Source organism: Eutrigla gurnardus, assembly GCF_963514095.1.
Source record: "Eutrigla gurnardus genome assembly, chromosome: 19".
Lineage (NCBI taxonomy): Eukaryota > Metazoa > Chordata > Actinopteri > Perciformes > Triglidae > Eutrigla > Eutrigla gurnardus.
In genome coordinates this window covers 6,783,307-6,797,469 of record NC_139930.1, presented here as the reverse complement: position 1 = coordinate 6,797,469, position 14,163 = coordinate 6,783,307, and the positions used below count along the sequence as shown (strand labels likewise).

Below are 14,163 nucleotides of genomic sequence, written 5' to 3'. Positions count from 1 at the left end.
AGCAGGGGGCGGACGGTTACATATGTAACACCGAGATAGTTAGATATGTTTGCCCTAAACTTTGACTTTCAGACACAACATGTTAATGAGAAAGCCCAAAACTTGGCTCGCACGTCCTTAAAATTTGCCATAGTCAATCTAAAACCGAGGAGGACGTTTTCAGCTGCTCTCCAAACGTGGCCATAGATTTATTTCCGCAGCTCAGATGTCTAATAGGTCCTTAAATATCCGATTGACGGAGATATAGTGGGGATACTGGATAACCGATCGACTTTGGGAAATCCTTGCATTGGTGTAAAACGGAACGAAATGCAATGTAAACAAAACTACACACCTCCGCCTTTGAGACAAACTAGAGGGCTGAAACACCCTGTACAGAGGGAGAAGTGTCACTTATCTCAAGGAACCAAAACAATAATCTCATGTTTCTCATATTTTTTTTGATAATGGTCGTGATAAAATATGTTGTATGGCAAAAACATACTGACTCATCCCAAAGGTGAAAATGTGCAGAATAAAAGCAATTTGCATATGGTGATTGTAATTGTTCATCCAGGCATATTGTTTGGATCTAGTTAGTTGCACCAATAGTGTCCTGATATCTGCGCTACACTTCAAAACAACATGAATATCACAATATGTATTTATTATAAGACTAGAGCCTATAAATACAAGGTTGTCATGGGTGCATATTTCACATAGACACATTTTAAAGAGAAAGTACATAAAGTACATAAAAAATTCAAAGTATTGTATCCTACAAATATATCTATTAAAAATAATAATGTAGTTTGTCATAAAAGGACATAAGCCTTATAAAAAAGAAGCGGACTGGGAGCTTGAGCGGGCACTGTTTCCACATGGTCCTAGTGTCTGCCGGGTCCATGTCCTATGATACTCTACTGATTTAAAATCATTGTTGCACATTTTAAAATATAATATAATATAATTTGACACAAAGACCTTGTTTACCATCTTTTAATTTTATTATAACTCAACATCGCTGAACGCAAACCCTAACCCAAAACATGTCTGTAGCCCCGGTCAACTTTAACAAGCATTTGTTAAATAACTTTTTCTCCAACAGAAGTCAAGGTGTTCAACTCCAGCCGTTTCTTATGAATCGTCCTACACGTCCACTCGTCTTCTCACATTTTTATTTTTTCAAACAAGTGCTTCACAACATCCCATTCCACCCTGACATAAACCTACTGAAGTGCTCTTTACTTCATGGGAAACACGGGGCAATTTTTTGCAGCCTATGAAAGGACATTTCATAAATATATTCCATAAGACATTAGAGATGATGAGGACAGGAACATTTGTTCAGAGGGCTGAGGTCGTATTCCAACTTGTTATCGAGAAAAAAATCTTGATTAATATTAGAAAATACCTCTAAATAAAATACTTGTGAGGTTTTATGGGGAGATATCTAATCTAATTTGGGCCGAATTGTGAATTAACTACACTTTGGGAAATGTTGCACCATTCTGAGGCGTCCAGCCAAACATTACATGTAGCAACTCAAACTGTCTGTAAACAAGCTGTATGAAATCATGGAGCCAACTGGGATTATCACGTTAATGCTAACAAACCCGCAGACAACCTGAAACGAGCTACCTGGACCAGGTTGTAAAAGGAAAAAGAACATTTAACACAGATAGTTTGAACCTTTACATCCAATTCAATTAGGGTTTGTGCAGTAATAACATACCTCAACAGATCTGATGCATAAAAGAAAACATAAATCATATTCTGGGGCTTATTTTTGGACCCGGTCATCAACTTCTTCATTATGTCAGCCAGCCAACGTCGCTGATGTTGAGTATATTTGGCTGAAGTGTGAATTTCCTGATCCGACATAGCTCCACATAAAGAGTAGCATTGAAGATTCCATCTCCTTTTACAAAAGATGTGATTTTTTTTTTTTTAAACCAACACTTCAAGGCAAAACATCCAAGAAGTTTACAAAGTTGGGAGTTTTCCCCTTCTGTCCAGGCGGACTCCCTGAAGCCCCGACAACTGGAACACAAACTGCTTCTTCTCCTTCCGTCACATTTCACTGTTTCGAGTTCATTCACAGAGTCCTCTGCTATTGAGAGGATTCAGGATTTGCGTTCCCGAGCACCACGCTGCTCCCCTCCGCCGCTTTTGGACTCGCCTTCGCCAGTTTGCCGTAAATGGTCATAGCCTGATGAGGGAAGACGGGATGAGAGGCGTTATTGTCATCACCCAACAACAAAGATACTCAATCTCATGGTTATTACCATATAGACTCAAGAACGATTCATAAACGCTCTCTGAACGTGACTGCACATACCTGTGTGACCATCCCGGTAATGTCCCCGGTGTTGGTGGGCAGAAGGATGGTGTTGGACTCTTTGGCGAGTTTGGAGAAAGCAGACACGTACTGCTCGGCCACGCTTAGCGAGGCGGCCGCGTTTCCATTCTGCACAAAGCACAAACAAAAATTAGCTTTCAGAAACAACTGTAATCATTGGTAACTCTAACTAAAGAACTACTTCACCTGCTCGGCCAGAGCAGACGACAGCAAGTGGATGGCCCGAGCTTTTGCCTCCGCTTTAGCCAAGATGGCTTGGGCCTCACCTGGAGGGAACACCGTCACCCATTAATGATGTGTAACATATATTTAAAGCAAAGAAGCAGCATTAAAAACCAGAGAGATAAAACGACAACGCTGAGGCTCTGAGTGCACCCACCAGCCGCGTTATTGATCCTCTCTGCTTTTTCACCCTCCGAGGCCAGAATCTGAGCTTGTTTACAGCCCTCGGCGACATTAATGGCCGCTTCCCTCGTCCCTTCAGACTCCAGCACCGTGGCTCTCTTCTTACGCTCCGCCTCCACCTGAGCAGGAGTGGAACAAAAACGTGCGTGTGATTGGGAAAGCAGTGTCAGTGAGCATGAATGGAAAAGGATGAGTTGACCCGGCATGGGACGACAGGAAAACGTTACGATTATCCTGACCAAAGTAAGAAAATAAGAGCAATCCATCATATAATTTATAAAAAATAAAAAAAAAAGGTGGCAGCAAAACAAATAAATATGAATTAAAAAAAATCACGTTAAATAAAATTTGAAAAAAGCAAGAAAAAAGCATATTATTTATACTTTCTTTCCTCCAATCGGGCTCTACTTTTACCTCTTCTACCATGATAACAAGCTAGACAGCTCTTTCATGTCACGATTATCCTGGTACTGAAAATTCACCGTAATAAAGTCATTTTGAGTGTTCTTCATTGCGATTTGTGATAAAATCCTGTATCGCCCCGTCCCTGGAGGTGACCTTCTCAGATCTCCACAGGGATCTAAATCTAACCAGCATTACAACCCCACCTGCATCTGCATGGACTCTTTGACACGAGGCGGAACGTGAATGTCTTTGATTTCGTAACGGAGGCACCGGATTCCCCAGTCGTCTGAAGCTTGGTTGATGGAGTGGACGATGTTGGAATTGAGGGACTCCCGCTCCTTCAAAAGAATGAAATGCAGTTAATATCTGTATATCTTAAAGTGCCCAGGCCTACAGAACAATGTGAAACACAGCAGCGCTTTGTCATTACCCTGAACACTTTGTCCAGTGTGAGTTTGCCCAGTTCTGACCGCATGGTGGTCTGTGCCAACTGCGTGACGGCGTACTCCGGATCCTCAACACCGTAACTGGCCTGGGAACAGGTCGAGAGTGAAACAAAGGAGGTTACTTGGACCATCGCAGCACAAGGAAGCGTCCAATCAGTCCAGCATTAAAAGCAGTTTAACAGCTGACCTTGAAAGGGTCGAGGATCCTTAAGTACAGCACTCCATCAATCTGTAGTGTTACGTTATCTGTAAAAGAACAAAACAAGATGCACCTGTTTTAAATATACTGTGTGTCTACTAACTTATGTCACACTTAGAAATGTATGCAGTTTCTTGCTCCCTCACCCAGAGATACTGCCGACTGCTCCGGGACATCGATGACGATCTCTTTGAGGCTCTGCACGTAGCGAATACGGTCCAGCAAGGGTATGAGGAAGTTTAAACCCTAAAGAGAAAAAGAAAAACGTTTTTTTTTCTAAATCTCCCCAGTAATACTTGACTTTTTATGTTAAAAGCAGGAATGGTCTCAGAGTGCAGGCTGGTACCGGCTCTAAGATCCGGTGGAAGCGACCCATTCTTTCCACCACCCAGGCTTCTTGCTGGGGCACAAACAGGACCACGGTGTTCATGGGCAGGCTGGACGCCCATCGCTGCTGGGCCGGTGTAACCCACAACCTGGGCCCAGCCCGCTGGGTTTGCTGCAGAGACACACAGACAAACAATCAGACATCACATTGTAGAATTTCAGCTTGGACTGAATTTATAAATCCCAAACTGGGAAATGATTTGAATTATAAACTATACATTATTTAAGATTTTAAATCTATCCTCAAAACATCCTATACAAACCCAAATCCCTGCTACAAAGATGATGTCACTTGTACATAATAAGATAGCTTTGGCTAACAGTGTCCTAGTTAGATGAAACAATTGATTGTTTTTGTCCATATAGTTCAAAGAACTGTGCAAAATCCCCTAAAGCGATTCCCAAGAGCCAAAGCCAACATGTGCATGTGTTTAGACCACGGAGTATTTAGCAATATTTTCATTTAGAAAATGATGAGCAATCACTCCAGCTCTAAAATAACCCAAAACGAAATAAAAATATCACCAATTATCCAAATGTGTAATTTAATAGTGAATATATTTAGCTTGTGGTCACTTTTTTGTTTTTGCTGATTTGCTGATTATATATTATTTCCTTTAAAGTACCGTATGTATTATAACGCATATTTGACGTGTGTGTATTTAACAGTGTAAAGGCTTTATAACACATCATAATAGCACATGTTCTACCCAGAACTAACGGCCAGGATCCGAGTCAGCTATCTGCTTCTCATGGTAAATGAGTACGGACGCAGGGGACTTTTATCGGGACGAAGAGCGACGCTTCGTGGACTTTTATCACACAGATACACGCTGAATGACACCCACTGTACCAACGGCCGGTTAGAGACGTCACACAGAAGCGAACGAGCCGGAAATGATGACAAGGCTGTTCTGTACCTGCAGAAGGGCCGCGCCGCCCCGACACAGCGTCCGGAGCATCATTCAAATGAAGTTCGGTGGTCGTGGAAAGGTTCGGCTCCGTGAACTGGACTCCACACAAACTCTGCACTAAGGCATATGACCCTTGACGAACAGGAAACGGACGTTACATCAGTGGTGCAACGGGAGAAATACTCCGGCGGCGCAGGCTGCAAGAACCGAAAGGCTAACGTTCCGCTAGCATGAGAACTATCACTACTACTACAACTGCCGCTGACTACCATTAATAACAACACCAACAACAACAACAACAATAATAATAATAATAATAATAATAATAATAATAACAACAACAATACAATTTATAATAATAGTATTTATAATAATAATAATAATAATAATAATAATAATACGATTTATAATTATAATAATAATCATTATTATTATACATTATTTCCCTTTTGCTATATGTCTGCACTGGCTTTATTCTGAAGCCAAAACCTTATATACACTTTTTGGGTAAAGAACTGGACAACAAAACAAAATAATTCATAATAATTCCTCTAAAATAAACAAATGCTGTTCCCTATCGTTTTGTTTTCTTCTTCTGTAGGCCACCTACATTTATGTACATTAATTGCATCACAGATAAGACACACATCTTTTTGTGTGTGAAAGTTATTGTAAGTGAAAAACAATCAAGTTATCTTAAAAAAAAAGATGACCATAAATCATAAGGGACGAAAAAGGAGAAGAAAAAAACATTATTATCTATGGAAAGACAACAAACAACATACTTGAATCATTTGTCTCTTCTGCGCCTATACAACTTTTAAATATGCACGTTTTATATCCACTCTAATCCACTTCAATAAATGCTTCAGGACCCAATGTAATGGCTCACTAAATACACAGGGTGGTGCTGGTGGTTTTGTCTCAGCACTGCAAACAGTTGTACAGGGTAGTAGATTAGACATACATACGTCATATAACATACCATATTGTTATGGGATCCCCCTGCTTTATGTCATGATTGTTCAGAAGACAGATTAGAATGAGCCGCATAGAGTGTTAGCCTTGGTTTGTTCAATAGGTGCACAGAAAAATCCCCACTGGGACGGATGTCAAATAGTGTGGCAAGGACCAAGGAGACAGTGGACTGTTAGGCCAATAGGGTGTGCGTCTTTTATATGGCTATATGTCATTTTTTTAATGTACTTGGTAATTATTGAGTGGGCTGCTTTGTGATAATGGGTTGATAAACCTGACCTGACTTGACAGAGCAAAAACAAACATAGTATGCAACAACCATAGCTTAACTTAGCTACAGATAAAATACGGCAATAAAACAAAATATGTGGGAAGAATGCATGAGACAATAAAAAAGAACCATAAAATGACTAATAAAATCTTATTGTGGCAGTAATGAGTCATCGAGTGTGTGTTGCAGATAAAATAATAGAAGGCAATAAAATAAAATAAAAATAATCACCAATCATATTCACTTAAAAATAAACTTGAAAATAATATTATAAATAAATATAATTGATTCATGAAGCCAAAGGTAAAGTGCAGCAAGACAAATAATAGCTATCTTAAAACAAATGCAGAAAGTTGCAGGTGTTTGGTCTGCACACAATCTGCTGACGTCACCTGGATATTCCTCTAACCTGTCCCTCTCAGCGATTGGTCAGATTTCCTTTTTTTTCTAAAGGGTGCCGCCCTCAGCGCGGTGCTGTGTTCTGATTGGACAGCCCGGACGCCAGTAACAGGTGCCCCGACCCCGCCTTTCGCCTGCCTCGGTCTGTGCCCTCAGGTTGTGCGTCAGTCTGTGAACCTGTGATGAGAGTTTTAACCATGGCGTGGTCGCGGTGGGGGGCTGCCGCTCTCCGCCCGAGTCCGGCATCAGAAAACTACCTGTAAACCTCGACTTGGACTTTTACCAGCGATTTCACAAAGTAATTGGACGGTTCCCATGACAGCGGACGGAGTAAATCTCCCCTGAGAGCCGGCTCTACAAACTGTGTGAAACTGTCGCTGGAAAGCGCTCTGCCATGTCGTTACTGTGTGTCAGAGGTGAGTCTCACTTTTGTTTTATATTTATTTACACGGTTTGAAACGACATGAAAGTGTTTTACGTTCTGTTTATTGAGTTCAGACAGATAATCTCAATGAAATCTGACAGAGCAGGTTTGGTGACAACATGCATCCCCCCTCGGGGACTAGACAAGTGGCTAGTAGCCTACATTGTCCTGTCGTGATTTTACGTTTTTACAAACCTCGACTCTTCAGAAGAATAATGAAAAACAACACATCGCCGTTTAGCTAACTTAATACGATGTTTTCGCTCTATTTTACTGGAGCCTTTCATAGTCTGCCATACCAGCTGTTGTAACACAACCACCGCTGACCTGACAATGACTGAGATATAATAACAACAACAAACTGATGGAAGTTATAGATCCCGAGTCAAACAAACTGATATATAGAGAGTGAATATGAAGGGCTATTTGATTTTGACTTCATTAGCCTACACTTAAAGGGACAGGTCACCCCTCTTACCTGCAGTGCTTGTTTTAGTGTGAGTTGCCTTGTTTTGGAGCTATCAGCCTTAGAGGTGTCTAACTTCTGCACAATATAATGGGACTATGGCACTGTGGTGCTGAAAGTGCCTAAAAAATATATTTGAAAACACAATCTTTCCAATAGTCCAGACACGGTTACTTTGATTGTGAGCAGTTTTGTGTTGGAACTATTTTCTTTCAACCACCATTAATAGTGTAACTGTCCCTTTAAATCACATGCTCAGCAATGTTAAATCCTAATCAAACTGATACCAGTACCCATACCAGGTCCACTCAGTTGAGTTCAGTAGATGACTGAATGACGTACCATTCTGCTATCCCATTAGAAAGAAAGGGCTTGTTTAACGCATCTAAATGATTATTACAACAATTGCCTTTTTGTGTGAAGCTGCTTGCAATACGAGGTTGAAGTCTTCCTTACGCGGACACATTTCTAGATAAAAACAAGGCTAAAGCAAATCAAACTAGGGTGGGTTAACACCAAAAAATATTTCGGACAATCCTTGCCTGCCCCAGCATCCTTTACTGCAGCAAAGCACATTATGCAATATCCTGTTCTGCGCCAACAAGATCAATGCCCAGCAGCTTGGTCCAGTGCTGTCTGGATGAGAGAATTAAAAAAAGGGGGAAAAAAAGACTGAATATCATATCGCATGCTGAAAACAGCCGCAGGCGTCTTAACAACGCGTTTATGCACATCTGTAATGATGGAGCCACTGTCAAACTACATAGAATATCAGCTTTTTCAGATAAAGTTTTATTTTCATTGTTTAAAAAGAGGGCTTTAATAAAGTGAGAACTTTTTTCTTCATCTTTTTTCAGTTTTTTCCTTTTCTGTAAGTAAGGATAATGTTATCTTTATTTATCTTAAAATGTTTTTTTTTTTAATTACACTATCTTGCAGAGTGTTAAAAATCATCTTGGGAGTTTTAACGTCACTGTTCCCAAGATGCTAATCAAATAGAGATTTTCTTTTGAGGAAGTGATATTTAGGGCTGCAATGGTTAACCAATAACCAATTAGTTGTCAAAAAGTCAACATTGTCTGATTCCAGCTTCTTAAATGTGAATATTTTCTGTTTTTTCTGATCCTCTGTGACAATAAACAGAATATGTCTTATGTGGACAAAACAACATTTGATGACATCTGTTTCCCTGCTGGCTTCCTGTCAGATTGATGGCATTAATTTTTTTAGAAATGACATAAGACATAGCAGAACATTGAAATAATAATGCCTTTAACATCCTGTCGTCTGACTGTTCTCATGCTTTTTTATTATCATTCTTGCTGGTATGATTTCTCCCTGCAGGTGATAGCCACCAGACGGACACTAGTCAGTATTGTGTCAGGAATAGATGGCACACTCCCAAAGATATCCCGAACATTACTGAAAATCGTCTTTTTTTTGGCAGACTGAGGCTTTACAGTAAATCTCCTGTCTCATCCTATTATGTCTAATTGATGTCATTTAGTGGTTGAAAGCCCCAAATTGTGGCTATAAGTAGTTATGCTTTCTGTGCTTGGCATGCATGCGATTTATTTTAAAAATCAATCATGACTCTCACCTAATTATCTTCAAATGTCCCTCAAATATCACCACTAATGCATGTTTACCATAAAGCAAACAACCTGTCATTATTTTCAATTTCTTTAATGCCTGGGCAGTGTTTTCACTGCAACTTATAATCTTCACGAGTGGCGTCGGCCTACAGTTTCCATTATAGCTTGCTGAGCTCAGCTATAGCGAGACCAGCGTAGCAAGAACACAAACTCCAATGTTTACTCTTGTTTTACTTCTTTTAAAATTGATTATTTTCTTTGCCACGGGAGGCGGTTTCTTGCGTTTGGTTGGGATGGATGCATGCCAAGAGCTTCGGCCATTACACGACAAAACGGGCCAGGGCTAGCTGGTTAACATGCTCATTTGATAGGTTCCTCTGTAACACAACAACTTCAACACCATAACAACATCAGTACAGCTAATATTATATTTCATAAAAACTAAAACATAAAACTATAAAAGGCTGCAGGACGTGTATTTATATGAACCTTTTTAAAGTTACATTAAGACTGACATTATGAAACAACGTTTGTCCGTGTGGGGACTCCTAAAAAAAGAAACATCTAAGTATTTTTCTGTGCGACCTGAAAACAATGAGCCTTTAGAAGAGATTCTGGCATCAATACACCAAGCTGGGAAAGAGAGAGGCTCCTCACAGGGAAAAGGTCACGGAGAGGGAAGTTAGCTTGGTCCCAGTGACTTCAGAAAGTTCAGCCCCTTGGCTCTGATAATAAAGAGATATTGCACTTCATGGGTCCTCAAGCTTGCACACTGTCCATGCATTGATTACTGTTATGGCAAGCGTGGGCTGGTAGGAGCTATGCAGCCCATAGATAACAGAGAAAAGGCTGCTTGGACAGGGGTAGTGCGATTAGCCGACGTTGTGACTCATCCCCTGATGGCACAGCTTGACAATGTTGCTTATTTATTGGGAGTTGAGATGCCTCATCTCCATGGCGATGACTTTACACAACAGATAAATGGTAGCCCTTACAAGTAGACATGTGGGGGAGACTCCTGCTGTGGATCAGAGCAGGGCTGACTGGACGCATGGCTCACATGGACCTCATGATGCTGCAGTACTGGAGCTGGACAGGATTGGCACACGTGACCACTTAAGAGAGAATATTTGACACTAGCTGGTATTGTTACAGGATAAAAGGTTGTATACAGCTTTTGGATGGCAACTTTGAGACTTAAAGACTCAATATTCTTTTGAGAGAAGTGGTTTTGGATTGAATAGATGACAATGTTTCCCCTGTTGTCCATCATGCAACGTGTCGTGCATGCATTAAGCTAGCTAACAGAAGATGGCCGTCTGCTATAATTGGTCTGGAGGTTGTTTTGGGAATATGAGGAAATGACCAAACTGTGCTGGAAGTTGTTAGAAAGTGGGGATTTTAAGCATGAGATTTTCTATATTGTACATACATTCGGGTTACATTTATAGTTGTCCCTATACCAGTATCAGAAGTATGTAGTATGTTAATCAACTTTTCTGTCACACATTGTACAGGACAGCGCACAGTGGAATTGAACCTCTGCTTTTAACCCATTCAAGTGTTAGGATGCCTGATAATGCTACTTTTTTAACAACTAGTTAGGGTCAGCTGTTAGCAAGCACAATCCTGCTTTGCTATAACGGAGCTATCAACCAACTTTAACGGATTATTGGGGGAGAAAAATTATAACTTAATCATACATCAAATGTTATCTTTAAAATGTTATTTTTGGCGAGAAACTTGAATGAATACAGATTCTTTGTATCAGCCAATACGCAAGTTCAGACATCGGTATCGGGAAGGAAGAAATGGTAGCAGCAGATTTCTAGTTACATTACATTAATGTTTGCCAAACAAAGTCTTGAATCTGGTCTCACTTGGTGCTGGTAAACCAGCTCCTTGCTTCCTAATTTATTCCTGGTGTTTTACTGCTGACTGAACAGAGTCCACACACAGGATGTTGAGCTTGTTTCATGCATCATTACACCTTTTGTCTGCTGATTCTTCTGTTGACATACGGTCAAATTAGTTTTGCTCTTCAACTGAGAGCAGTGATGTAGCAGTTCTTGGTTCCTGGCACAGACTCCAGTCAGTCAAGTCAGTCAAGCCGCGGATTAGGACCAATCAAGTGATCTCAAAGCAGTGACACAGTTTACTCCGAGCCTGCTTACTTATGCTCTGCTATTGACTGAGTAGTTTAGGAGATATAACGGGAACATGTATTTAATAAAGGATGAGAAACAGAGGCCGAACTAGAAGAGGACTAGAAATGACAGAAGCACAGAGTATGAGAGTGTAGCGAGACGCAGAGTCGTGGAATTATGGGAGAACGAGGCAGAGAGAGCGCTTAGAGATTGTGGGAGTAATCCCCTGGCCATCTGTTGCTCTCTCTCTCTCTCTCTCTCTCTCTCTCTCTCTCTCTCTCTCTCTCTCTCTCCCTCCCTCTCTCTCCCTCCCTCTCTCTCCCTCCCTCTCTCTCCCTCCCTCCCTCTCCCTCCCTCCTACACTGGCCCCACAAAGCATGCCGCTGCCTGCGACAGGAGTAGATCCTGGTGCCACTTCCTGTTCCTACTTGTCCTGCTTGCTGCCTGAACTTCCACCGTCAATGTCCTTTATTTGGAACATTCACAATCATGTATGATGACTATTTGAAACACATAAAATAAATTTGGTCTTTTGTGGTATTGAGTAGGGTTTTAATAATACTCAAATTTCAGACTCTATACCAATACCCAGGAAAATACTTGATACTCTATATGATATTTTATATTGCAAAATATGAGGCAGAATTTTTAAGATAAAGATTAGAAGAATGCAAACAACAAACAACAACACTTTCACAAGTTATCTGACGTGCAGAAAACAAAGCAAAGAAACATGACTCTAGGGTATACTGTGTGTGTGTATATATATATGAAAAATATTTTAAATATTTTTTAAATAATAGGATGCGAAGACGGCACTGTTGGTATTGATACTTTTGCAAATTAGTATCTAATCAGATACTAAATTTGAGTATCAATTATTATGTGAGTAATTTGACAACCCTAGTATTGAATACAAACCTTTTTTATTGCACATTGTGTAGCACATTTGTATCATGTGATTATTAAGCTAAACGAGTCCGGATTATGACTGGCAAGATGGGCACTCCTATTTGTTGTGTTACCACAATATGATACGTGTCCATGACAGTTTGCATACACCTTTGGTTATATCTGGCTCTGCTTTTCCTGGAAGTGTGCCCATACTACAAGGGACTCTCTGTTTTCTACTGTAATACCATAGTCATGGCAGACCTAAACACGAAGTGAGGGGTTTTTCGTCAGGGAGTCAAGTTAGCGTCATGGGAAAAGAACGGAGGAAAGGAAAAGCAGTAGGTATGATACAGCGGTTGAGCATTCACCCTGCCAAATGGTGAGCTGAATGGCGTCTAAAGCCACGGTGGGCCCAGGACAGAAAGCGATAAGCATCAGTTTCCACCATAATGGCCCCCTGGTTTATTGCCCTCTGCTCTGTGCAGCACAGCCCTGAATAACATCATGCAATTTAGGACATAAGGCCACTGTGCCAGCTCATTTGACCCAGTGACAAAGAGTTGGCTGAAAAGCCTGAGTGGAAAGCCAAAAAAAACCTCACACTGCAGGTTTCTCTCCACATCTCCACTGCTCCCTTTCCGCTTCACGGTGTGTGCACAAGACAGGAAACGTGATAACGTTCACTTTCCCCCCGACTGTTATCCTAAAACGCTGGGAGAGGAAAAGACAGACTTTTGTGGATGTTTGTGGCTGAAAGTGTTGGGGAATCACTCCTGTGTATTGTGGTTTATTGCATAACAAGAGTGATGTTTTCAGGAAAACGACTAGATCCTGTCCCGTATGGTCGGTTTAATGTGAAGACGGGGGATGTTGTATGAAAATATGAAAGCTTCATTTGTGCCTCCGTCATCCCGTCCTGCACATCTGCCATCGCGAGCTCCAAAGCTTTAGTAGTTCGTATGCCTGAACACATAACCCTGCTGCAGCAATCACAATTAATCCCCTCCAAAGCGCTTCACAATCCCATAAAAGTTATTGTATACGTCAAGAGGCTAAAGATGATCTAAAAATAAATCAAAATGCACCACATGCTGCCCCCCCCTTAAATATTTTCCAGGTTTTAGAAAATGGATGCTAGTGCCAGACATTGAACTTTTTAAACATTTTTGTTATCCTAATACCCATCTGCCCTGACCCACTTTTGCCATTGTTTTTTGTGTGTTTGTTTACCAGCTGTTGTGTTCTGTGATACAGCTGTCTAGGCTTATGCTTCTTGATTATATTAAGGTTGCAATCAAATAAAACATATTTGTCAGCTCTGATAAAATGTGGATGTCAATCTTTAGTATTTTATTTCAGGAAAGGTTGCGTCTGTATATGAAAAGATTGTGTATCAGGAGAATAAGTTAATATTACTTCCTCGGTGAAAGTTAATACGGACTTTTAAAGGTTAAAATAATGCAGTGGGGAAATGGCAATGAGGCAATTTACATGTTCGTATCATGAGTGACGATCATAAAGCCACACAATCAGGTCAAGGCGATACAAAACACTGGACCTTTTTGTTTTTTAATAACATATTGACGCAAAGCTGCCACACCAAAACAAATGGCTCATCCATTTTTGATCAAGCTGCAGGTGACGAGTGTTCCTGCTTACGCAGACGACGGTATCGGGAGGCAGGTCTCTGCGTTGGTGGGATTCAGACTCGCCGTTGGTCCGCATATGAATGAATTTGTCAGGCTTCAATAACATGAGATCCTGTCCACTTTTCGTGAGTCATGCCCGGATACTTTTACGTTTCGGGCTTGTTTTCCCCCCACTGGTTCACCATTGTGCTCACCGTCATGTGCACGTGGAAGGATGACATCACGTTGCAGTGGATTCCACTC

At 40.9% G+C, this 14,163-nt stretch overlaps 2 protein-coding genes across 3 annotated transcripts in view; one reads left to right on the top strand and one right to left on the bottom strand.

The window, feature by feature from the left end:
- Positions 1–1,143: 1,143 nt before the first annotated feature.
- On the bottom strand, positions 1,144–5,256 carry stoml2 (stomatin (EPB72)-like 2). The gene is made up of 10 exons (XM_084035409.1): positions 5,104–5,256; positions 4,143–4,295; positions 3,943–4,042; positions 3,785–3,843; positions 3,582–3,683; positions 3,355–3,489; positions 2,721–2,865; positions 2,528–2,607; positions 2,321–2,449; positions 1,144–2,191 (listed from the first exon to the last, which is right to left on the bottom strand). The coding sequence occupies exons 1-10, from the start codon at positions 5,146–5,148 to the stop codon at positions 2,093–2,095; spliced, it is 1,047 nt and encodes a 348-aa protein (XP_083891535.1). The 5' UTR covers positions 5,149–5,256; the 3' UTR covers positions 1,144–2,092.
- A 1,671-nt stretch (positions 5,257–6,927) lies between these two features.
- Positions 6,928–14,163, top strand: part of LOC311029740 (protein unc-13 homolog B-like) — a 67,708-nt gene continuing 60,472 nt past the window's right edge. Inside the window, exon 1 of one of the 2 annotated variants that reach the window (XM_084035032.1) lies at positions 6,928–7,161. In XM_084035032.1, the coding sequence (XP_083891158.1) occupies positions 7,140–7,161 (22 nt within the window). In that variant the 5' untranslated portion in view covers positions 6,928–7,139. The remainder of the gene's footprint in view (positions 7,162–14,163) is intronic. The other variant, XM_084035033.1, reaches the window with a different exon arrangement.